The 25,424-nt window shown below is 42.2% G+C and overlaps 1 protein-coding gene across 3 annotated transcripts in view; it reads left to right on the top strand.

Moving 5' to 3' along the window:
• pcdh1b (protocadherin 1b) overlaps nt 1–25,015 on the top strand; it is a 97,464-nt gene extending 72,449 nt beyond the window's left edge. The window contains exon 5 of one of the 3 annotated variants that reach the window (XM_053235330.1): nt 20,738–25,015. In XM_053235330.1, the coding sequence (XP_053091305.1) occupies nt 20,738–21,129 (392 nt within the window). In that variant the 3' untranslated portion in view covers nt 21,130–25,015. Of the gene's footprint in view, nt 1–11,506; nt 11,920–12,918; nt 13,436–20,737 lie in introns of those variants that run through there. The other 2 variants (XM_053235332.1, XM_053235331.1) reach the window with 2 other exon arrangements.
• The last annotated feature ends 409 nt before the right edge of the window (nt 25,016–25,424 follow it).

The raw sequence follows: 25,424 nt of genomic DNA, 5'->3' as shown, positions 1-25,424 counted from the left end.
TGAAATATTCATCGCTTCGAGTGTTTGGATTGTAAAGTAAACATTCTTTTATGCAAATTGTTCGATTAGGCAAACAGCGGTCATGAATAATTTATTGGAATTTGCACAGTGTTTGATGAGTGGGAGCTTTTGACAGAGAGAGAAAAGGACAGGGATTTAATCTGTGTGTGTGTGTGTGTGTGTGTGTGTGTGTGTGTGTGTGTGCATTATGAATTGTATTTATTACAGAAAGATGAGATATAATGGAATAGAAAGTGTGTCTTTTCACTGTCACTATCATAGCCATTTGTTTAATAAGATATATCTGTATCATGGTGTGTGTGTGTGTGTGTGTGTGCTTGACCTGTGCCAGAAAGTTCACACTTGGGCTTTAACCCCAGCAGACAGTGGGAGTTAGCCATCAGTGCAGTTGCCATGTATTTCATTAGCAGAGGGAATAGTGAATGAGCTCTGGTTGCCAGATCATCACAAATCCTCCCTGGGGTGAGGAATACTGATGCCACTCTGCTGTTGTTTGTGTTGTCCAACAGCTTTGAGAATTGCTGCTGGATCTCTGTGGACTGGTCTGGAAAAAATACACACACACACACACACACACACACACACTATATACACATAAAAATGGATACACATGCGTTTTGCCTCCCATAAGAATTAGCTCCCTGTTCCTTGTCCAGAGGGTAAGGATGCGTCCCCAAAACATACACACACACACACACACACACACAACAAGTCTAAATCAAATGTAGTGTATTTTCTAGAGTTCATGGCTATGTTCTTGAACTTTTACTGACGTCCTACTAAGAACACTATCTAGGGATCAGTATTAGTGTTTAGGATGGAGCCAAAATGGCGGTGTTTCAATAGCACCATGTTCTAGTTGTGTCATTAGAAGATACACTGCACGGCGGATTATGAGGTCATTAGCGGTGAAGGTGAGAATGAATGGTTCTAGTGTAGTGCGCTCACTTTTGGACACTTCGCACACACACACACACACACACACACACACACACACACACTCATTAAGTCCCGCCCTCTTTTCATCAGCCCTAATCAGACGCTGATGCTGAAAAGGCCTTGGATAATAACATCCACTTCAACACCAAGTGTGAATCAGTGCTAAATCACACACTTTACACATTCATCATCATCATCTTCATCCTCATCGTCTAATAACCCTTTGTGTCTGTCTCACTGTCTGTCTGTCTCACTGTCTGTCTGTCTCACTGTCTGTCTGTCTGTCTTTTTGCACTAACAACACTTGCACTAAATGTAATAGTAAATCACAAAACTCTTGTCTAATAAGAAAACAACACAGTAATAATAAATCTGACATGAACTATTCTCAACTGAATCAGTTTTAATGTACAAGCTCCTCCTTCAGACTTTTGGCTACGCCCCCTACTTGAGTCTGATGCTGTGGAAGAAAGTGATTTTACACTATGACTGATTTTCTCCCTGTGACTTAGAGAGAGAGAGAAAGACAGACAGATGAACAGACAGAGGGAAAAACAGAGAGACAGACAGACAGATGGTCCGATAGATAGACACAGGCAGACAGACTGAGAGACAGGCAGATAAACAGACGTACACTCAGGCAGACAGAATAAATGCTGTGGGATTGGTTTTTCATTTCACTTTAGGCCACGCCCCGTACCTGTCACTTTGTCCTTACCTGTATATTCAGTACATCAGTGTGTCTGTGAGTGTGTTTGAGACGCTCGCCGTGTCGCAGCTCATTCTGGGAAAATGGGGGACAGCAGGGACTTTTCCGTTTTGGCCGAAGTGTTTAATACGGAGAGAACGAGGGGATGAGACGGAGGTTAAGCTGGATTAGCCTCAAGCGCTTTGTTCCAAATTCAAATCCACTTCACTACATACACTGAGAGAAATCCACTCCAACACACACACACACACACACACTTTATATCACATAATATTTATAAATGCAAAACGTTTTATTGATCACTTTATTACAGTGCTGATCGTTTCACTGAGCTTGTCATTATTAAATATAATGTATGGAGAATAATAAATTATTATTAGTAATAAATTAGAATAATCAATGAATATTCTAATTTATTATTAATATTAATTTAATTTATGAAGACTGAAATAATGACTACAAACCCCAGAAGAGCTCACTCACTCATTCACTCACTCAATCACTACACCTTCACTCACTCACTCACACACTCACTCACTCACACCTTCACTCACTCACACCCTCACTCACTCACTCACTCACTCACACCCTCACTCACACCCTCACTCACTCACTACACCCTCACTCACTCATTCACTCACTCACTCACTCACACACTCACTCACTCACTCACACACTCACTCACTCACTCACACACTCACTCACTCACTCATTCACTCACTCAATCACTCACACCTTCACTCACTCACTCAATCACTCACACCCTCACTCACTCACTACACCTTTACTCATTCACTCACTCACTACACCCTCACTCACTCACTCACTCACTCACTACACCTTCACTCACTCACTCACTCACACACTCACTCACTCACTCACACCCTCACTCACTCACACCTTCACTCACTCACTCACACCCTCACTCACTACACCTTCACTCACTCACTCACACCCTCACTCACTCACACCCTCACTCACTCACACCCTCACTCACTCACTACACCTTCACTCACTCACTCACACACTCACTCACTCACTCACTCACACCCTCACTCACTCACACCTTCACTCACTCACTCAATCACTCACTCACTCACTCACTCACACCTTCACTCACTCACTCAATCACTCACTCACTCATTCACTCACTCACTCACTACACCTTCACTCACTCACTCACTCACACACTCACTCACTCACTCACACCCTCACTCACTCACAACTTCACTCACTCACTCAATCACTCACTCACTCACTCACTCACTACACCTTTACTCATTCACTCACTCACTACACCCTCACTCACTCACTCACTCACTCACTACACCCTCACTCACTCACTACACCCTCACTCACTCACTCACTCACTACACCCTCACTCACTCACTCACTCACTCACTCACACTCTCACTCACTCACTACACCTTCACTCACTCACTCAATCACTCACTCACTCACTCACTCACTACACCTTTACTCATTCACTCACTCACTACACCCTCACTCACTCACTCACTCACTCACTCACACCCTCACTCACTCACACCTTCACTCACTCACTCACACACTCACTCACTCACTCACACCCTCACTCACTCACACACTCACTCACTCACACCCTCACTCACTCACTACACCTTCACTCACTCACTCAATCACTCACTCACTCACTCACTCACTACACCTTCACTCACTCACTCACTCACTCACACCCTCACTCACTCACTCACTCACTCACTCACACCCTCACTCACTACACCTTCACTCACTCACTCACTCACACACTCACTCACTCACACCCTCACTCACTCACTCACACCCTCACTCACTACACCTTCACTCACTCACTCACTCACACACTCACTCACTCACACCCTCACTCACTCACTCACACCCTCACTCACTACACCTTCACTCACTCACTCACACACTCACTCACTCACACCCTCACTCACTACACCTTCACTCACTCACTCACACCCTCACTCACTACACCTTCACTCACTCACACCCTCACTCACTACACCTTCACTCACTCACTCACACCCTCACTCACTACACCTTCACTCACTCACTCACACACTCACTCACTCACACCCTCACTCACTCACACCCTCACTCACTCACTACACCTTCACTCACTCACTCACACACTCACTCACTCACACCCTCACTCACTCACACACTCACTCACTCACTCACTCACTACACCTTCACTCACTCACTCACACACTCACTCACACCCTCACTCACACCCTCACTCACACACTCACTCACTACACCTTCACTCACTCACTCACACCCTCACTCACACCCTCACTCACACCCTCACTCACTACACCTTCACTCACTCACTCACTCACACCCTCACTCACTCACACCCTCACTCACTACACCTTCACTCACTCACTCACACACTCACTCACTCACACCCTCACTCACTCACACCCTCACTCACTCACTACACCTTCACTCACTCACTCACACACTCACTCACTCACACCCTCACTCACTCACACACTCACTCACTCACTCACTCACTACACCTTCACACCCTCACTCACACCCTCATTCACTACACCTTCACTCACTCACTCACACCCTCACTCACACCCTCACTCACACCCTCACTCACTACACCTTCACTCACTCACTCACTCACACCCTCACTCACTCACACCCTCACTCACTACACCTTCACTCACTCACTCACACCCTCACTCACTACACCTTCACTCATTCACTCACTCACTACACCTTCACTCACTCACTCACACCCTCACTCACTCACTCACTCACACACTCACTCACTCACTCACTCACTACACCTTTACTCATTCACTCACTCACTACACCCTCACTCACTCACTCACTCACACCCTCACTCACTCACTACACCTTCACTCACTCACTCACTCACTCACACACTCACTCACACACTCACACCTTCACTCACTCACACACTCACACCTTCACTCACTCACTACACCTTCACTCACTCACTCACTCACTCTCAGTAAGAGCTTTATCCTGGTCAGTGTATGAGTGGATCTGGATTCTTTCCTGGGAATACTGAAGCTGTGACACTGCAGAATTACCTTTATTAAATATACCAGCAGCTATGAATATACATGAATATGCAAATCAGAAATGCCACAGGAGTAACAGGTGCAAACGACTAGTGAGACAGGTGCAGAGAGACAGGTGCAGTGAGACAGGTGCAGTGAGACAGGTGCAGAGAGACAGGTGCAGTGAGACAGGTGCAGTGAGACAGGTGCAGAGAGACAGGTGCAGTGAGACAGGTGCAGAGAGACAGGTGCAGTGAGACAGGTGCAGAGAATCATACTATATTCATGTACAATTTTATAAAATCTGAAGCAATTATTGAGATAAATAACTGACTCTTGAATTAAAAATGTGTGTGTGTGAGAGAGAGAGAGAGAGAGAGAGAGTTTTATCTCCTCTGACACTTTTCTGTTTTCTCTAATTCACACCTCAGTGACCTGAGGGCGCTCTGCACTTCTTCTCTCAATGACTTTTGACCTTTCAATTCCAGGAGCGCCCTACTGACAGTGTGTGAACAGCACCATTAGAGAGAGGGAGAGAGAGAAAGTGTGTGTGTGTGTGTGTGTGTGTGTGTGTGCGCACCACTTCAGACTGCGTTAGCATTTCTCTCACAGGAACAGTAAAGCACAGCCTACAGATACACACTCATCTCTCTCATATTCATTCAACACAACACACTCACACACACACACACACACACACACTCACACACACACTCACACACAGCATGTGTGCTGATTAGCCTGAGGTAAAGGATCAGAACGAGAGCTTCATCTGTATGAATCAATAACACACACACACATGATGTTACACTGGATTCACATTTCCAACATCTTAAAGCTGAAAAACCATTGCTGTGAGCCATACACACTCAGAGACACACACACACTCACACACACACTCCTAGTTGTAGTTTTACTTGATGAATAATGCACAAAAACTAACAACTCTTTTATTATATTTATTTTTATTGTATGATAATATAATTTATTCATTCAGTAATTCTACTCATTATAAAGGGGTGCATGTGTGTGTGTGTGTGTGTGTGTGCAGTTTGGTCCAAAAGAAGCTCATCAGATCCACTTAGGTGCGTGTGGATCAGGAGGTTTAGCGCGATGGTGTTTTGTTTGTGTGGTCATACAGCTGAGCTCCATAATCTTATCACACACCGCACTGAGCTCCTCATCGATTAGCCAAACACAGATTAGTTCTAATGCTAACGCTAACGCTAGCACTGAGACACACAGACTTGGAAACATGGAAATAAATAAATCATCACTCAGGTGGAGCAACTGATAAACCTTAATACTAATGTTTAATAAATTAATGTTTAATGTTGAATAAAACCACAAACACACTAATGTGTGTATAAACAGAACAAACATGAATTTATTATGTCGTAATTACACCACAGGAATTCCGGGTTGTGATTGGTCAGAAGATGCTGAATAATTTTTCTATAAAGCACTCGTTATATTAATATGTTATCGTTTCCATAGTAACAGCTCATTCACAGGGACTTGTACAACAGATGCTCTACATAGCAAAACTAGTTTCAAACCATGACTTTTATCTTCCTCATTCAGCTTGATGAATCTTCATGAATTCTTCACCAATCTCACCTTAATTATATTTGCTTTAACCTTGTCAACATATTCATTATCAATCATTAAAGCATTTACAGCATTCATATCCTGGGACACACTTCTCAGGTAATCCTGAAGCCATTTCAGATTCAAAATCAGTCATTCTGTTCTTCAAAATAATGATTTCCTTTTAACTGAGACAATAAGGAAATACTTTTCTTAAAACAATTCAACAGTAGACAATTTGCCGTTAAATTCAGGGGAGCGATGCAATAAACTTTTGCGTTAATCCTTTTAAGACAACTTCGGCATAATTCAACGATCCAACAATCCATTCCTCCAGCTTGTATAGCCAAGTTCAGTTTCAATAATATCCATTTCAGTTGTACATCCAGAAGAATATCGAGGCTGTTTGTGTTTGTTTATCATGTTTGGTGCAGGCCGATTTCATCTGTTTAGAAGTAATCTGCAGGAATCAAAGTAATCCACAAATTCATCTCAGCCTTTTCCTTTCCGCTATCCACAGCAGCAGTCAATGACTTTTTGTATTGGCAAAAAGCAGGTTTGATGGGGAAAATTCTTTATTCTTCACTGTAGTGGGAGTACAGGTGGCTCCACTTGACTCATAAAAAGCAAAGTCCTGAGATGTTTTTTTCAGTTAAAGATAATTATATTTATTAACATAAACTAGAAACAAAATAAAAGTGTACAAATTTCAAACATAATTTTCTTGAACGCCATCAAGTTTGTTGCCCGTCTCTGTGTTAGCCTGTACATGCTCCACAATGACCTCATCTGACCTCACGTGTGGCCCACCCTCTCTTCACTTTTATTTATGGAAGGAGTCTCCAGTGTCAGCGCTTTGTAACAGTCAGAGGTAAAGCTGTAACTTTAAGTTTTCCGACATCTTCAGGACAGAGGAGTTTACGCTTCTTTCTTTGCGGTTTCTCAGTAACATGCGGAACAAGCTGCGTTTATTGTCTTATTAACTTGAAGAGAGAGAATAAAGAGAGGCTGGTGAGGGAACGAGTGTTTATAGCTGCTATAACGTAAGCGACAACAGGAACTCACTTGTTTCACAGAACAGTAAATGTAACTATAAACAGATAAGGAGTATGACATGTGATGGGACTGACTGTGGGATTTAAGTGTGGAGCTGAGGGATGCGATGAAGTGAAACACAGAGAGCTGGACTGTGATACTCACACATACACAGGCTCTGTATGAAGATGGATGTAGTGTGTGTGTGTGTGTGTGTGCGTGTGTGTGTGTGTGTGTGTCCAGTCCCATTTGTCTTTGGCTGCTTTGTCTCTTAAGCTCCATCGGATACATCTGTCACTTAAAGTCATGCCGAGAGCTTCAATGTGTGAGGTCAAAGGTCAGGGGTAAGTGTGAGGTCCAGCTATATATAATCTCATATTCCATATCTCTACCTCTGTCTGTCTCTCTCCATCTCCCTGTCTGTATCTATCGAGAGAGAGAGAGGGAGAGACAGACAGATTGAGAGTGAGACAGTTATTAGCTTCTCTCCTATTCTCTGGCTGAATGAAGGTGAGACTCTCGGCCGTCTGTCACAAACACAGATAATCACTACTTCATCCACTTTCTCTCTCACGTTTTCATTTTCTCTCCTACTGTGTGTTATTAAAGAGGAGAATGAGACATGTCAGTGCTCAGCACACACACACACACACACACACACACCATCATTCATCATCAGCTCACAGTCTGTTTTGTGGTGAGGCAGCTCAGGGCATTGAGGCATGGCACGTGTGTGTGTGTGTGTGTGTGTGAGAGATATTTCAGGATTCAAACAGATTCTCACATTACAGTCCATGTTCTGTCCAGCGCCCGTATATGGGGTGCAGTTCAGGAAATGGAGAAATTTCCACGAGTGATGTGTGAGAAGAGATTTCTGCTCGACGTCAAGCTCCGAGCTTGTTCATTATTCTCACACACACACACACACACACACACACACACACACACACCACAATCTGTTCTCACAGTAACCACAGGTTCTCCTCCACACCAACACACACTCACTGACTAATCCGCTTATCCAGAACCAGCCCTCGTCCTGCAGCCATTAGACCACACACACACACACACACACACACACACACACACAGGGACAGAAATACTGCGTTTCTCACAGAAACACACTGATAGAATGGAGAATTTAAATCATTACACAGTCTGTGATGAGCAACGCAGCTGTAGGATCAACCAACCTCAACCTGTGGGTGTGTGTGTGTGTGTGTGTGTGTGCTTTTGGAAGGTGCTAAATGGGTGCAGTGGTACGCAGTGAGCCTCATTAGGTCCAGATGCTGCCCAACAACACACACATACACAAACACACACACACACATGGACAGATGTAGGGGTGGTGGAGGTGAGTGTAAGAATTAGTGCACTGTGCATGTCTCTGTGGTTAGAACTGAGAAAACAGATTGGGTACAAGCACTAACAACCCCCGTGTGTGTGTGTGTGTGTGTGTGTGTGTGTGTGTGTGTGTGTGTGTGTGAGTGTGTGTTGCACTTTTTGTAGACATTTTTATTGGTAAACACACTTCATATCTCATAGCTAAAAAATACACTTCATATTCCTGTTAATGAATGAGATAAATAAAAATAAATAAATTTATTATGTTTCTTTATTTTTTTATATCTTCTTTTTATTTCTTCGTTTACTTGTGTTTGTTTACACACTGACTCGCAGTGGGCCTGATGACCTTAAACCTCGTTCTAAAATTTAAATTAGAAATTTAAAGTATGTTTTTTGAGTCTGAATCGTCGATGAGGAGGTCCAGCATGGAACATTAACATCTCATGAATATTCATCAGAAGATCCAGCTCATGAATATTCATCATTAAAACTGTTCTGGAGTCGTTTGCCAGCACAAAATTAATTTGCAGAGGCAATAAGTGTGGACGTGTGTGTTTGTGATAATGGCTAACATCAGTCTGTGGGGACGAGCGAAACCAACACACGCTGTGGATGGAGAGGGAGAGAGAGGGAGAGAGAGAGAGAGAGAGAGGGAGAGAGAGGGAGAGGGAGAGAGGGAGAGAGAGGGAGAGGGAGAGAGAGAGAGAGAGAGAGGGAGAGAGAGAGAGGGAGAGAGAGGGAGAGAGAGAGGGAGAGAGAGAGAGAGAGAGGGAGAGAGAGAGAGGGAGAGAGAGGGAGAGGGAGAGGGAGAGAGAGAGGGAGAGAGGGAGAGAGAGAGAGAGAGGGAGAGAGAGGGAGAGGGAGAGAGAGAGAGGGAGAGAGAGGGAGAGAGAGAGGGAGAGAGAGAGAGAGAGAGAGAGCTAATAATGTTTTCACACTTAGGTCTCGGGTTCTTGTTCAGGCTTTGTGTCTTTGACACTTTCAGCCTTTTAATGGTAATTTACTGGGATTCACACGTTCATATCTCCATGAGATTTCAGTCTAAATGCTCGGAGACGTGTTTAACTATGAATTCAAATGCATGAGCTTAAAATCTGATCAGAAAACAATCCAAATATGACAGAAAGTATGGACACAGTCTGAGAAACACAACCAGATCTCAATATACACACAATAGATTGTGTATAGTTTGTGCATTCGAGAAAGAAGTTAGTTCCCGTTCTCACTTACATTATAGCAGCTACAAACAGTCATTCTTCAGCAACTTCTCTTTTTTTCTTAAAGACAAAAAACTGCAGCTCGTCATGTTCCTGAGAAACCGCAAAGAAGTGTAAACTCTTCTGTCCTGAAGATGTCGGAAAACTTAAAGTTAAAGCTTTACCTCTGACTGTTACAAAGCGCTGACACTGGAGACTCCTTCCCTAAATATTAAATAAACATCTCCTTACAGAAAACTTCACCACATCAGCGATTACACACGTCTTTTAATCTGTTTATGTGGACCGTCCGCCGTGAATGAGCTGTTACTATAGAAACAATAATGTATTAGGACGAGCGCATTAATATAAACCTGTGATTTTCAGCTACACTATAACGCACACACACACACACACACACACACACAGAGCTGTAGGTTTATTCTCTAACTGATTATCAGCACCACTAATCTCAGTACATTATGTGTGTTGTGCATGCGCTGGTGCATTATGAACAGTATATGAGCAGTAAATAAACAGTGTATGAGCAGTAAATAAACAGTAAATGAGCAGTATATGAGCAGTAAATGAGCAGTATATGAGCAGTGTATGAGCAGTGTATGAGCAGTGTATGAGCAGTAAATGAGCAGTGTATTAGCAGTAAATGAGCAGTACATGAGCAGTGTATGAGCAGTAAATGAGCAGTAAATAAACAGTGTATGAGCAGTGTATGAGCAGTAAATGAGCAGTGTATGAGCAGTAAATAAACAGTGTATGAGCAGTGTATGAGCAGTAAATGAGCAGTAAATAAACAGTGTATGAGCAGTGTATGAGCAGTAAATGAGCAGTAAATAAACAGTGTATGAGCAGTGTATGAGCAGTACATGAGCAGTACATGAGCAGTAAATGAGCAGTAAAAGAGCAGTGTATGAGCAGTAAATGAGCAGTAAATAAACAGTGTATGAGCAGTAAATGAGCAGTAAATAAACAGTGTATGAGCAGTGTATGAGCAGTAAATGAGCAGTGTATGAGCAGTAAATGAGCAGTAAATAAACAGTGTATGAGCAGTGTATGAGCAGTAAATGAGCAGTAAATAAACAGTGTATGAGCAGTACATGAGCAGTACATGAGCAGTACATGAGCAGTAAATGAGCAGTAAATGAGCAGTAAAAGAGCAGTGTATGAGCAGTAAATGAGCAGTAAATAAACAGTGTATAAGCAGTAAATGAGCAGTAAAAGAGCAGTAAATGAGCAGTAAAAGAGCAGTGTATGAGCAGTAAATGAGCAGTAAATAAACAGTGTATAAGCAGTAAATGAGCAGTAAATAAACAGTGTATGAGCAGTAAATGAGCAGTGTATGAGCAGTAAATAAACAGTGTATGAGCAGTGTATGAGCAGTACATGAGCAGTACATGAGCAGTAAATGAGCAGTAAAAGAGCAGTGTATGAGCAGTAAATGAGCAGTAAAAGAGCAGTGTATAAGCAGTAAATGAGCAGTAAATAAACAGTGTATGAGCAGTAAATGAGCAGTAAATAAACAGTACATGAGCAGTACATGAGCAGTGTATGAGCAGTAAGTGGTATTTATCCTCTTGTAGGTGCCGTATCGAAGCGTGGCAGAGAGAAGGGGGCCGGCCAAAAGAGACTGCACTAAACACTCTACTTTTCCTCAAACTCATATCAGTGTGTTTTTAATTTTTTTCACCCTGAAGGTGTGAAGGATAACGGTGAATACCCGTCTCTCTCTCCGCGTCTGTCTTTCTGTCGCAACTACAAACTTTTTGTGTTTTTTTTTGTCTGGGGATAAAAACATGCACATGAAAGGAAACAAACCTGACGGACAAACTTTGTGAAGTTTCTGAACTTTTTACAGCTTTTTGGACTGTGTGTTCTTTAAGGACATCAGTGGATCAGACAACGAGACTCGGATGGATTTTAGATGTTTTGCTTTTTTTGTATGAAGACATGCTGAGGATCTGTAGAGTAACTTACAGGTGAAAGGGTTTGACAGGTACGTCACTATCACGTCATCTCCTCATCACGTCATCTCCTCATCACGTCATCATGACATCACATGATCATGTCATCATGTCATCATATCACGTCATCGCATCATCACGTCACATTTTCACATCACATAATCACATCATGTTGTCATCTGCCCACAGTCATCACTCATTTCATTCCTTCATTCCTCCCTCTTTATTTCCTCTTCTATTTTCTTTCTGTCTCTCTCCTTTATTTGCGTGACCCGATTTAGCCGAGTGACACACAGCATTGAGCTCAGCAAAGCTAATCTGCTATCTAATTGCTTAGTTTAGCTAGCATTAATCTTACCTTGCTAAAATTGGATTTATGACCTTTAGTATCTAACAATTTTTTTTGTGTAATTAAATCAGTATTTTATGCATGATGTGATATAATCCTGTTTTTGATTGGCTGAACAGATTTAACATAAGCTCCACCCTCATTAGCCCCAGGATGCCTGTCGCTCAGCAGATACAGGACATCATGTCTTCTCGTCCTTTTCCTTTCTGCCTATTTCTTCCCGTCTCCACTTTTGATCTTTTTGAACTTGTCAGCTTTTTGTATTTCTTCTCTTCTCTTCTCTTCTCTTCTCTTCTCTTCTCACTTTTCTTTTTCTTTCCTTTTCTCTTCTCCTCTCATCTCAGTCCATTATCATCATTCCCTTTTCTTTCATCATTCATGGTTTCTCCTCTACACTTATATTTTGTTTCGTTTTATTCCCTCTGCTCTCATTTCCTCCTCTTTTCTCTCACTTTCTTGCTCTCTCTAGCTCTTATTTTTGTCTCTGTAATGTTCTCTGACCCCTAATCATGTCACACTGCACAGGCATCATTTTTCCTCCTGTCTGTCTCTCTTTGCATCTCTCTCTCTCTCTCTCACTGTCTCTCTCTCACTGTCTCTCTCTCTCTCTCACTCACTGTCTCTCTCTCTCTCTCTCTCTCTCTCTCACTGTCTCTCTCTCTCTCACTGTCTCTCTCTGTAGCAAAAAAGGGAGCAATTTCTTGTTTGGAATAAAAACGCTGCTCATCTCTTCTCGTCTCTTCATCACTGGAATTTCTGAAGGTCTTTATTAAACAGAACCGTACTGAAATGGGAACGTTACAGCAAGCAGATTTGATCCCTTACGTACTTAACACTAAACTCTAAACATTTCACTTTGACTCTCATGGTTCTAATTAGAACACCAGCGTGTTTATGGCTCTGTAACAAACACTGGAGTTCAGACTAAGAGCATTTAGGACACAGCCCTGAGAGACAGGCTTTTGTTCTCTTTACGCTTTCAGTCTATGAGAACCTAGTGTTTGCTGTTAGTGAGGATGATGGAGTGCACTTAGAGAACCAGTGAAGGTTCTCTAATTCATGTGAATGTTATATATATATTCTACCTGACATTAACCCTTAAATGCATTCAGGCTCCATTAACCATTCAGAGGGGGTCAGTTTATTCAGAACAAAGATAGATGTATATGCTTATGGGTTATGTGGGTGGGGCTTGTGAGTTGGGTGGGCGGGGTTTATGTTTCAGGTCCAGGCTGGTTAGTGATACGATGTGTGTATTTAAGGGTTAAACAGTTCTTCATGTTGAAACAAAATCATGTGAATCTTCATTTAAATGACTAAATTGAGATATTTAATATTCAATATTTAATATTTAATATCTGTAGCCTTATGACTTTAATGCTGAGATATGAAACTCTGTACACATGAATGTAATTTATATTCATTTTTACTGCAATAAAAGATGATTAAATCTCATTCTGACTGATTCATTAAGTGTCACAAATAAAATTTCCTTTTGAAGACTACAGCACACCTCGGCTGTGTTCCAAATCCAGTTTCCAGATCAAGTGACTCACTGACCACCAAAATCATGCTTTTTGTCATCTTGGTTTTCCTGGCCATAATCCTAAATTAATGGGAAAAAAAACATTGATGCTAGAACCTGCTGAACATGACATCTCTCTCTCTCTCTCTCTCTCTCTCTCTCTCTCTCTCTCTCTGTGTGTGTGTGTGTGTGTGTGAGTAAAAAATTCTACTTCATTTGTCACGTTCTAATTCTGGAACTGATGTAAGCAGTTTGGTGACACAAAACACACACACACACACACACTAATATGTGTGTACTTGGTAAATACTGAGGTGTAAGAAGGTGTTTAATAGGGAATTAATTGTGACATATTATCGTATGCAGGATGTACAGTCGGTGTGTGTGTGTGTGTTTGTCCACACCGTTAAACAGATCTCAATTTAAAGGCACCAATGAACTTAATTAAATCATAACTGCAAGCCTAATTATCCCCATAACACACACAAACACACACACAGTATTCACAAAGAATGGAGGGGATTCATCATGGCTAGAGTGTGTGTATGTGTGTGTGTGTGTGTGTGTGTGATTTTTGGGCAGGGTTAGTGCTGAGCCAAGGGGTGGATGTGTTTCTGCCCCAGTTAGTCTGCCTTGCCCTGGTGTGTAGTGGCACTTTTCCCCATGGGGCCCTCATTTTCTGTGTGTGTGTTTATGTATATATATATATATATATATATATATATATATATATATATATATATATATATATATATATATAGTCAGGTCCAGAAGTATTTGGACAATGACAGAGTTTTTGTGATTTTGCCTTTATACACCACCACAATGGATTTGAAATAAAACAATCGAGATGTGATGGAAGTGTAGACTTTCAGCTTTATTTTAAGAGGTTCCACAAAATTATGGCATTTACCGTTTAGGAATTACAGCCATTTTCAACAAAGTACCTCCATTTTCAGGGGCTCAAAGGTATTTGGATAAAGTGACATAATTGTAAATATAACCATACTTTTAATACTTGGATGAAAATCCTTTGCTGCTTGAAGTCTGGAGCCCATGTTCTCAAAACTCAAATTCTGAGTTTCCTCCCTGGAGATGCTTCGCCAGGCTTCCACTGCAGCCACCTTCAGTTGCTGCTTGTTTGTGGGTCTTTCTGCCTTCAGTCTTGTCTTCAGTAAGTGAAAAGCAGCTCTATTGGGTTGAGATCAGGCGACTGACTTGGCCATTGAAGAATATTCCATTTCTTTTCCTTCAAAAAGTCTTGAGTTGCTTTCGCAGTATGTTTAGCGTCATTATCCACCTGCACTGTGAAGCAGCGTCCTATCAGTTTTGTAGCATTTGGCTGAATGTGAGCAGAGAGTATAGCCCTATACACCTCAGAATTCATCTCGCTACTTCTGTCAGCAGACACATAAATAACACATCAATAAACACCAGTGAGCCCGTTCCATTGGCAGCCATACATGCCCATGCCATAACACTGCCTCCACCATGTTTGACACATGATGTGGTATACTTTGGATCATGAGCTGTTCCTTTCTTTCGCAATACTTTTCTCTTCCCATCATTCTGGTACAAGTTAATCTTGGTTTCATCAGTCCAAAGAATCTTATTCCAGAACATAAGGATATGAGGACAGCTGAGAAGATCATCGGGGGCTCTATTCCCTCCATCTCGGACATTTACATTTATGCTGCTGCTGCTGCTACTATTATGTTTACACATATACAATACTATGTTTACATTACTTCAACTATTTATATCAAACTCGTTATAACTCGTCAAACTTATTTGCACTGTTGTCACTTGGTCACTTTCAAACAGAACTGCGTAATGGTTGGCGTTGTAGTTATTGTACCGTCTTGTTCTGTCTTGTGCGTCCGCACGTTTGCACTTGTGCACTTTGTTTAATTTATGTAGTCCCCGTAGTTTTGTGTCGTTCTGTGTTGTCTTATGTAGCACCTTGGTCCTGGAGAAACGTTGTTTCGTTTCACTATGTACTTATATATGGCTGAAATGACAATAAACTCCACTTGGCTTGACTTGACTTGACATGGGAGGCTTTTTTAGATGTTTTCTGGCAAAGTCTAATCTGGCTTTCCTGTTCTTGAATGTTCCCAGTGGTTTGCACCTTGTTGTAAACCCTCTGTATTTACATTCATGAAGGTGTTGCTTGATTGTAGATTTTGACAATGATACGCCTAACTTCTCCAGAGTATTCTTGACTTCTGTTGATGTTGCGAAGGGGTTTTTCTTCACCAAGGAAAGGATTCTGTGATCATCCACTTTAGTTGTCTTCCGTGGTCTTCCAGGCCTTTCGATGTTGTTGAGCTCACTAGAGCTTTCTTTCTTTTTAAGAATGTACTCAAATGTTGATTTGGCCATATCTAAAGTTTTTGCTGTCTCTCTTATAGATTTATGTTGTTTTTTCAGCCTAATGATGGCCTCCTTCACTTGCATTGAGATCTCCTTGGACTTCATATTGGTAGCTCCGGTTGAACAGCTGCCAAATTCCAACTCAATACCTGATACCAACTCCAGACCTTTTATCTGCTTCATTTGTCTTGAAGTAACGAGGGAATGGACCGCACCTGGGCAATTAACTTCTTGTCAGTCAATTGTCCAAATACCTTTGAGCCCCTGAAAATGGAGGTACTTTGCTTAAAATGGCTGTAATTCCTAAACGGTAAATACCATATTTTTGTGGAGTCTCTTAAAATAAAGCTGAAAGTCTACACTTCTATCACATCTTGATTGTTTTATTTCAAATCCATTGTGGTGGTGTATAAAGGCAAAATCACAAAAACTCTGTCACTGTCCACATACTTCCAGACCTGACTGTGTGTATATATATATATATATATATATATATATATACACACTGAAGTGAAAGGCCTTCGGGTCTTCAGTCACCGCTGACAAACCATCATCTCCTATAAAAGAAAAATAGTGCATTTCTTTTTTTAATGCAATGGCTTTTAAAGTCCATCTCAAGTCTGAAACCCTGCATCATAACTCAAATTCATATGAAGAACTATCAGCGAATTGTTCCTCAGGAAATCATCTGAAAAAGAAAAGTCAAAACATTTCAGAAGAGAGGAAAGAAACATGAAGTAATTCTCTAAACTGTACAATCTTTCCCTTTCATTGGAGCACCGTTACACTGTAGCATTGCAGTACTTGCACACTGGAACACTGGAGCACAATATTAATTGAAATAAATGAAACTCAGTGTGTGTGTGTGTGTGTGTGTGTGCGTGTCCTGGTTAATTAGCAGCTCAGCAGTCCGAAACACACACAAGAAATCTTCCCCTCTGTCACCTTCATCCCATCTCCGTTTGTCCCATGCTGACTGCACTGACTGTGTGTGTGTCGTGCAATTTTTCGTTGTTTTCCTTTTCTTTACTCTGTCATTCCCTACGCTACTGTTCTGACCTTTCTGTATAGCTGCGTCCCAGATCACACCTCAGTATGCTAAATAGTGCCAGAGTAGTGCACTACCTGTGACAGACCAGTTTTCAGTACAACCACAGACCACTAACTGGTGGAGGAGGCGTGGCCTCCTCACCTGTCAGTCTCAGTAAAGGAGGCGTGGCCTCTGTTCCTCTCAGCCTCAGTGGAGGAGGTGTGGCCTTTGTACCTGTCAGTCTCAGTGTGTCTGATCAGGGGAACACACACACACACAAAATCACACTCACCCTCTTCCCCACTCTCTTTCTCTCTCTTTCTCTCTCTCTCTCTCTCTCTGTCTCTCTCTCTCTCTCTCTCTCTTTCTCTCTCTCTCTCTCTCTCTCATCTCATTTTTAATCTGAGTTTTTGAGAATGAGAGCCGCGAGCATGCTGCTTATCACACACAGTGAGGGAAAGAATAAGAGTGAGTTTAATAAAGAATCAAACACACATCGTGTACACACACACGCACACACACACACACTGCAGTCTGTAGGGAGTGAAAGACAAAAGAATCACTCCTTCTGCTTTTTACTGCTCTGATCTTCACAAAAAGGATTTCAGCCTTCAGTGTGTGTGTGTGTGTGTGTGTGTGTGTGTGTGTGTGTATGTGTGTGTGTGGTTGAAAGCAGGAAGTGATCGATGCAGTGGGGGATTTTGGGATATATCACAGTGTCCGAGCACCTGACCTGCTGAGATAAGAACACACACAAGAAGATAAAGGTTTTAGTCAGGTGTGTGTGTGTGTGTGTGTGTTTGTGTGTGTGTTTACTATCTTTAAGAGGGCCACATATCCACGAGCATAAAAAAAAACATTTTTATGGTGTTAATATTTAACTACACTGTGTTGTTTTTAGTCCACATAATGTGTGTGTGTGTGTATGTGAGTGTGTGTGTGTGTGAGTGTGTTGATTATGCGGATCTGCTCACTGCGTCCAAGCCAAACATATGGTGCATCTCAAAACAAGATGTTCACTAGCCGTATGTTGAATTAAGGGATTCACTGCAGGATAAACACACACACACACACACACAGAAGGTTACAGTGAGCTGCCATGCTGTAATTTTTTCATGACCCTCATCCATGAACTTTGACCTTTTACTCTCCTAGACAGACAGATCAAAGAACACTTCACAATAAGGTTCTGTGGGTGAGAGAGAGTGAGAGAGAGATGGAGAGACAGAGGGAGATCGGAGGGAGAGAGAGATGGAGAGAGAGACAGTCAGGGAGAGACAGAGAACGAGAGACAGGAAGAGAAGAGTTTGGGAGTGAGGAGAAGGTTGAGATGTGTTGGGCCAAGAGAGGGTGTGTCCACAAGAGGGCGGGGCTTTGAGGTGGGCGGGCTGTCAGAATCTAGTACAGACAAAACAGGACACACGAGGCAGGAAAAGCTCAGGGAGGATATTTTGGGCAGTAAAATGAGCAGTTCCTGTTCTGTTTCTGGTTCTGGTTCTAGTTCTGTTACGGTTCTCTTCTGGTTCTGTTTCTATTCTGGTTGTGTTCTGGTCCTCCTCTCCTCTCCTTTCCTTTCCTCTAGTCTTTACACCTCCATCTCCCCTCATAAATAAAATAAATTCTATTTCTGCCTTTGCATTTTGTCATCTTGCCTTGTCTCCTCATCTCTCATCTCCCTCTCTTTCCTCTTCTTCTCTCCTTTCCCTTAAAAGTGTCCATTAATTAATAGATGGCTAATTTAATTCCCCTTTCACACACACACACACACACACACAAAGAATAATAACTCATTTAATTGAGAATAAAGTCTGATGAAGTTTAATTAGCCCTGCTGAGGGTTCTGATGCCAGAGGTCAGAGGTCAGCAGTTAAAAAAGCATCGAAATATGAAAAGCGAGGGATGATAAAGGGACAGAGGAGGGAAGGAGAAGGGGCAGGGTGGGCGGGGCTTCATCAGCTCATCCTGTCAGCTCAGTGGCTGCCCTCTCACTCAGGGGATTGTGGGATATCGGGATAGTGTGGTGGCAGTCCCAACCGTCAAATCTCAACCTGTTCTCCTGTTACTGTGCTTCGTCACCCATGGCAACCAGGGGCGGTTCTCCGGCTACTTCACACCTCCGATTATTGTGGAATGCAGTGACATGACTGTATACTGTATATTACATATTAGCTGTGAGGGTCCTGGAGGAGAGAGAGGAATAATCACACACACACACACACACACATTATGCTAATGCCTATGGTACTCATATTGAGAAAGGAGTATCTGTCTATCTATCTATCTATCTATCTATCTATCTATCTATCTATCTATCTATCTGTCTGTCTGTCTGTCTGCCTGGTTCGGAGCTGATCTGGGATTTGAAGTCAAGAGATGAAAGTTTGCCAGAGTGGAATATTCCTCCTCCAAGTCTCTGATGGAAAGATGAAGAGAGCCAGAAAACACACACACACACACACACACACACACACACACACACACAGGTGCTGCATCTGGTGTGTGAAGGATGAAAAGATAGAACCCAGCAGGAAGCTTCATGGTTCTAAAGAAGCTGCTGGATATCTGTGCATGTATATGTTCCTTTAATTCTTACAAACTCTGCCCCCTGATTAGCGAATCAAAACACTCATCTTTAATTCACTGTATCAGTTTTTTTCAAAACTCGTGTTCACCTTCCACAGAATTTTGAATATCCTCAGGTTGACTGTAAGCAGTGAAAAGTGACAAATGTGCGTGGAATAACAGCAGTGTTGACACACTCTACACTGTAGTTATGTTGTACATTTCATTAATAAACATTAAACACAGTGGATGCATAAAAGACAACAGCTTTAAGCATGTAGATACAAATAAACAAACAAACAAATCAACAAATAAATAAATAAATAAACAGATCCAAAAATGCGTGACAATTTCAGTTGAAATGAGAATTTTTTTTTTCCATTTTCCACACAAAGGAGTAAAACTGTCCTGCCAGATGCTGTGTGTATGTGTATATGTATATGTGTGTGTGTGTGTGTGTGTGTGTGTGTCAGTGCTGCCCGAAGCAGGACATTTATGGGAATAAATATTACCCATGAGTCTTCGCAGTTGAGGATGATGTGATGTCATGGCCTGAGGAAAGGTTAGCACATTCAGATTTCTGCTGCACAGGAAATGTGACCTTTTACATCACACTGTTATTTTGGGTTTTGTGATGGCGTACAGTGTGTGTTCGTGTGTGCGCGTGTGTGTGTGTGTGTGCTTGTGTGTGTGTGCGCGCCATAAAGAGGACCCAAAGATGAAAGGAATACATACATAACATTTTGATGTTCTGAGACATTTGCCTGTTTGATGAACACAAAGCGCTTTTAGAGATGTTGGGTCTCTGTTTCAGGATTATTTCAGGATTATTTCAGGATTATTTCTGGATTGATAATCACTGAAATGAAGACAGATAGTGTATTTTAAATGTAAAATCATAAACATGATAAATATTTCAAGTTTGTTGAGCCAGTGAGACAACAGAACAGTTACACAATCAAAGCTTTGCTAATTTCGTGATTCGTTTCTCTTTGTGTTTTGTTTCAGATCTGAGGTCGCTTCCCGACGTGGCGATGACAGGGAACTGTACTCGTGAGTGCAGTGAATTCGGACACTCAGATTCCTGCTGGATGCCGTCACCAAATCGCAGCAACAAAATCTCCAAGAGTGCATCGAAACTCTCCACCTTCGTGCCTTACCAGGAGCGGGAGCCTCAGGAGACACTGATGGCCAACGGAAGCCCCAAGCCCATGGGGGAGGAACTCGGTGGCGGGGCCACCAACAAAATGCCCAGCATCCGCTTCATGGCCCCTTACACTAGTGCCTACTCCGCAGCTGGCGAGGGGGCGAAGGAGTGCAGCATGGAGGAAATCCCGCTGAGTCAAACGGCAGCGACCACACCCTCCAGCCAGGGGTCCAAGAGAGAGATCTACCTGTGAAGAGTGAAGAGAGAGTGAGCGAGGGGTCATTTAGGGGTCATCAGGGTCATCACCATCAACCCAAGTCCACACAGGATTTGCAGCAAGACCAAAACACTGGAACTGATCAATCAGAAACTAGTCAGCTAATGAGATCAGCCAGGTTTAAAGTCATTGGGGTCCTGAAGGTCCTCATTAGGATCGTTAAGGTCATTAGGTCTTTAGAATCCCTTCCCTCCACCTGAGTGCACATGAGATTTAGACCAGGACTAAATAAAAAGCTGAATGTGGTGAGTCAGGTCTGGAGAATTTTAGGGATTCTAACATTGGAATTTGGACAAAGGGAGCTGTAATAAATTCTATTAGTCCTGACCCCACCCCTTACCCAAACCCCGCCCCAAGCAACTAAACAATCCCTCACCCTGACCTTAACCTTGACCTGAACACAGCTGGAGCATTGACCCACCAGAGCTCCAGATGTGCTTTTTACCCACAATCCTCTCCAGGTGTCAGAGGAAACACTACCACCACCATGCTTCTCCTGTTCTCTCACTTCTTTTCCTTCTTGAATCCATTTTGTACTGAAGCAGCTTCGTTAGTCGACTTTGGGAATATCGAATGAAGGATCCATTTTACATGATTTTAACTCTGATTCAGAATGTAAACATTTTTAATCCAATTTTTGTGATAATGTAATGTATGCTGTATAGGAACGGATAAACATGAGTTTAGGTTAAATTACTGAAGTGTAAGTGCACAGAGTGTCCCCTTAATCAGCTACAGCTAGGGCACTCCGTCTATCTGCTTAATCCAATTCGCTGAAGGACACACACTGAACACACACACACACACACACTGCGTTTCTTACAAATGAAAAGAAAAACTCTGAGATGGAGAGAAACGCTCCCTCCTGGTGTACAGTTCTGTAAATACGATCTGAACATGTGTGTATGGGTGTGTGTGTGTGTGAAGTTTGGAGAACGATGGATCTTTACCAGAAACGATGGATTTGGGACAAAACCAAATGCCTGGGGTTCACAGCGAATGGAAAGCAGCAGGTCAGTGTAATGCGATTAGTCAGGACTGAAACGTTGCCACGTCGTCCTGCAGGCTCCTGCGTCGGGGTCACCATGGAGACCAGGTGGCTCCCAAACACACTTTCCACCACAAACTGTCTCTCTGTGTAAAAATACAGAGCCGGCGAGTGTGAGGATGAAAGAGCTGTCTGACAACGTGTGTTACATTCATGTGTCTGTGTGCATATGTGTGTGTGTGTGTGTGTGTGTGTGTGTGTGTGTGTGTGTGTGAGAGAGAGAGATCAAATGATTAAGAGACTTCCTGTGCTGTGATTGGTGGATTAAACCCGGTGTGACACTCCCTAAATGGAGGAATGATGTGTACAGTTTAGGACGGTGAAGTGTGTTCATCGTGAGTCCTAGCAGGAATAAACCACATTTATGGGTGTTTACACACACACACACACACACACACACAGACACACTTTTTACATTAAAATATAAAAACGTGTCCCAAGCCACACACACACACACACACACTTATTCACTATTCACTAATCACACCACATAAACACTAACTATCCACACTCCTCATACACTTGAGTGTGTGTGAGATGTAAACGCTTCCTGACAGCAATACACTTCCCTGCTCTTGCTGGGATGCCTGCAATTTTCATCCCCAGGGAGAAACACACACACACACTCATGGGGTATGTCAATCAGTTGGTCTGTGAGTGTATGTGTTTGTGTGCGTAAAAAAATCAGTTGTCTTAAAAGTGAAGCTGTTGTCGGTTTTGTCAAGATTGTTTTGTTTTGCATCAGTCTGAGTGAATATGTGTGTGTGTGTGTGTGTGTGTGTGTTGGTCTTACACCAGCACTGACCATATTAAAATTCCCTATTAAAGGATAGCATACATGCTTTAACCCTTAGAACCCGATGAGAGCGTGCACACACAAACACACACACACACATACACACATCAGAATGAGGGTTTATTACATGGTGACACAGTGAGTAAGGACAGAAGTGTTTACACTCAGAGTGTGTATCGTGTTTTACTTCCTGGTTCGGCTTCATCTCATATCTCTGTGTCCAAAAACTCACTCCATGTTTAGTGCAGATGTGAAATGTAGAACACACACTCCCTCTGTGCTCCATGCTGTTGCGTTAATTTGAATATTCATGAGACATTAACATAAAACTGGAATCTGTGAATGTTTAATTAAAACTGATGTGATTATCACATTGGGTTCTAAAGGTTCTCTGTAGTTCTCATATTATTTTATGTGATTAAATCCCTCATCACACTCCGAGTGAATTAAAGCTGAAGCAGGAAGAAGATGTGAAGGTGTTTGATGATATGATGATGTTTATTTGATTTAATTTGATATGATAGTGTGTATAATAATCATGTGTTTGTGTGTCCTGCTGTTCCACTCTGCACTGTTTTACATCTTTATATTTTTATTATTTACACTTTTTATTATTTTGACCACTTATTATTTTGAATCCTGAAGCTCGGATAAGTTTGAATCTTACTGAGATTACATCATAATCATAAAGCTGTAAACAAGCTTTCCTGTTTTTACCAGAAATTATTTTTTTGTTGTTTTTATTACAGTGTCCTCAGTTTGTTAAACAGTTTATTAAACATACACTGTCCTGTATCTCCCACCTCACACACTACAGACACAACTAACAGGGTAAACACACACACGCTCACACACACACACACACTCACACACACACACACACACACACACATTTCATTATAACAACACTGCACAAAACTTCTTTTACTGTCTCACTGTCTCACTCCTGTATCACTATCTCACAGCTGTCTCACTCTCACTGTGTCTCACTGCTGTCTCATTCAGTGTCTTACTTCTCTCTTATTGTCTCACTGTCTCACACTGCCTCACTGTGTCTCACTGCTGTCTCACTCTCACTGCTGTCTCACTCTCACTGCTGTCTCACTGCTGTCTCACTGTATCTCACTGTCTCACACTGCCTCACTGTGTCTCACTGCTGTCTCACCCTCACTGCTGTCTCACTGCTGTCTCACTGCTGTCTCACTGTATCTCACTGTCTCACACTGCCTCACTGTGTCTCACTGCTGTCTCACCCTCACTGCTGTCTCACTGCTGTCTCACTGCTGTCTCACTGTATCTCACTGTCTCACACTGCCTCACTGTGTCTCACTGCTGTCTCACCCTCACTGCTGTCTCACTGCTGTCTCACTGCTGTCTCACTGTATCTCACTGTCTCACACTGCCTCACTGTGTCTCACTGCTGTCTCACTCTCACTGCTGTCTCACTCTCACTGCTGTCTCACTGTGTCTCACTGCTTTCTTCAGTTTGGTAGTGTTTTGTTCCAGTATGACATCACACACACACACACACACACACACACACACACACACACAGCTTTTGTACGAGTGTGAGAGTGAGGCGGAGACATGCCCACTCCGTGTGAAGGGGCGGAGCCTGAGCGTGTTGTATTTATATCCTGCTTTGTGATGCCTTGTTTTTCTTTGTACAGTTTTATGTACATGCTGATGTGGCTTGTTTTCTATCGGCTGAGAGCCGCAGTGTGTCGCGTTTTTAGAGTGCATAGTTGAGGAGTAAATGTCTAAAATGTGATTATTACACAGATTATTATAGTCTCCCTTTTCCTCCTGAAGTTTGTGTTTAAAGAATAAAGATCAGTGGCTTTTTATTTGCTGTTTTTTTGTTGTTCTTTATCAGAACCGCATGTTCTACAACATAAACAAAGACAACGTGAAGAAAAAAAAAATGTGGTCTTTTATTTTTTGCTGAGCAAATCACAGAAATATGATCTTGTAATTACTCCTTATAGCTTTACAATAAAACATTATAAACAAAGAAATGTGTCCATATGTGTGTGTGTGTGTGTGTGTGTGTGTGTGTGTGTGAGAGAGACCTTTTGGAGGTTGAGTGTACAAATCTGTTCATAAATTTTCACATTAACCACTCAGAGACACCTGAGGTTTTCTCTCTCGCTCTCTCTCTCTCTCTCTCTCTCTCTCTCTCTGTGTGTGTGTGTGTCTCTGCAGGTGTGTGTGTTTGTGTGCGTAATTTAGTGTAGCAATGTGTGTCTCTATATAACGATGAATATGAAATTTTCCATTACAGTTAAAAGAAACCCGTAGGACAAGAGATGGTGTGATTATAATCAGTTTGCACGCCACTGTGAATCGAAGCTGCTCATTGGTCAGCTGCTGTAACAGTCATTATGACATCATCAGCTGACAGAGTGAAATTAAATTCTCCAAAAT

This window comes from Pangasianodon hypophthalmus, chromosome 7, assembly GCF_027358585.1.
Source record: "Pangasianodon hypophthalmus isolate fPanHyp1 chromosome 7, fPanHyp1.pri, whole genome shotgun sequence".
NCBI classification, from domain to species: domain Eukaryota; kingdom Metazoa; phylum Chordata; class Actinopteri; order Siluriformes; family Pangasiidae; genus Pangasianodon; species Pangasianodon hypophthalmus.
Note: the sequence above shows the minus strand (reverse complement) of the source record. Positions and strands in the feature narration are given on the sequence as shown.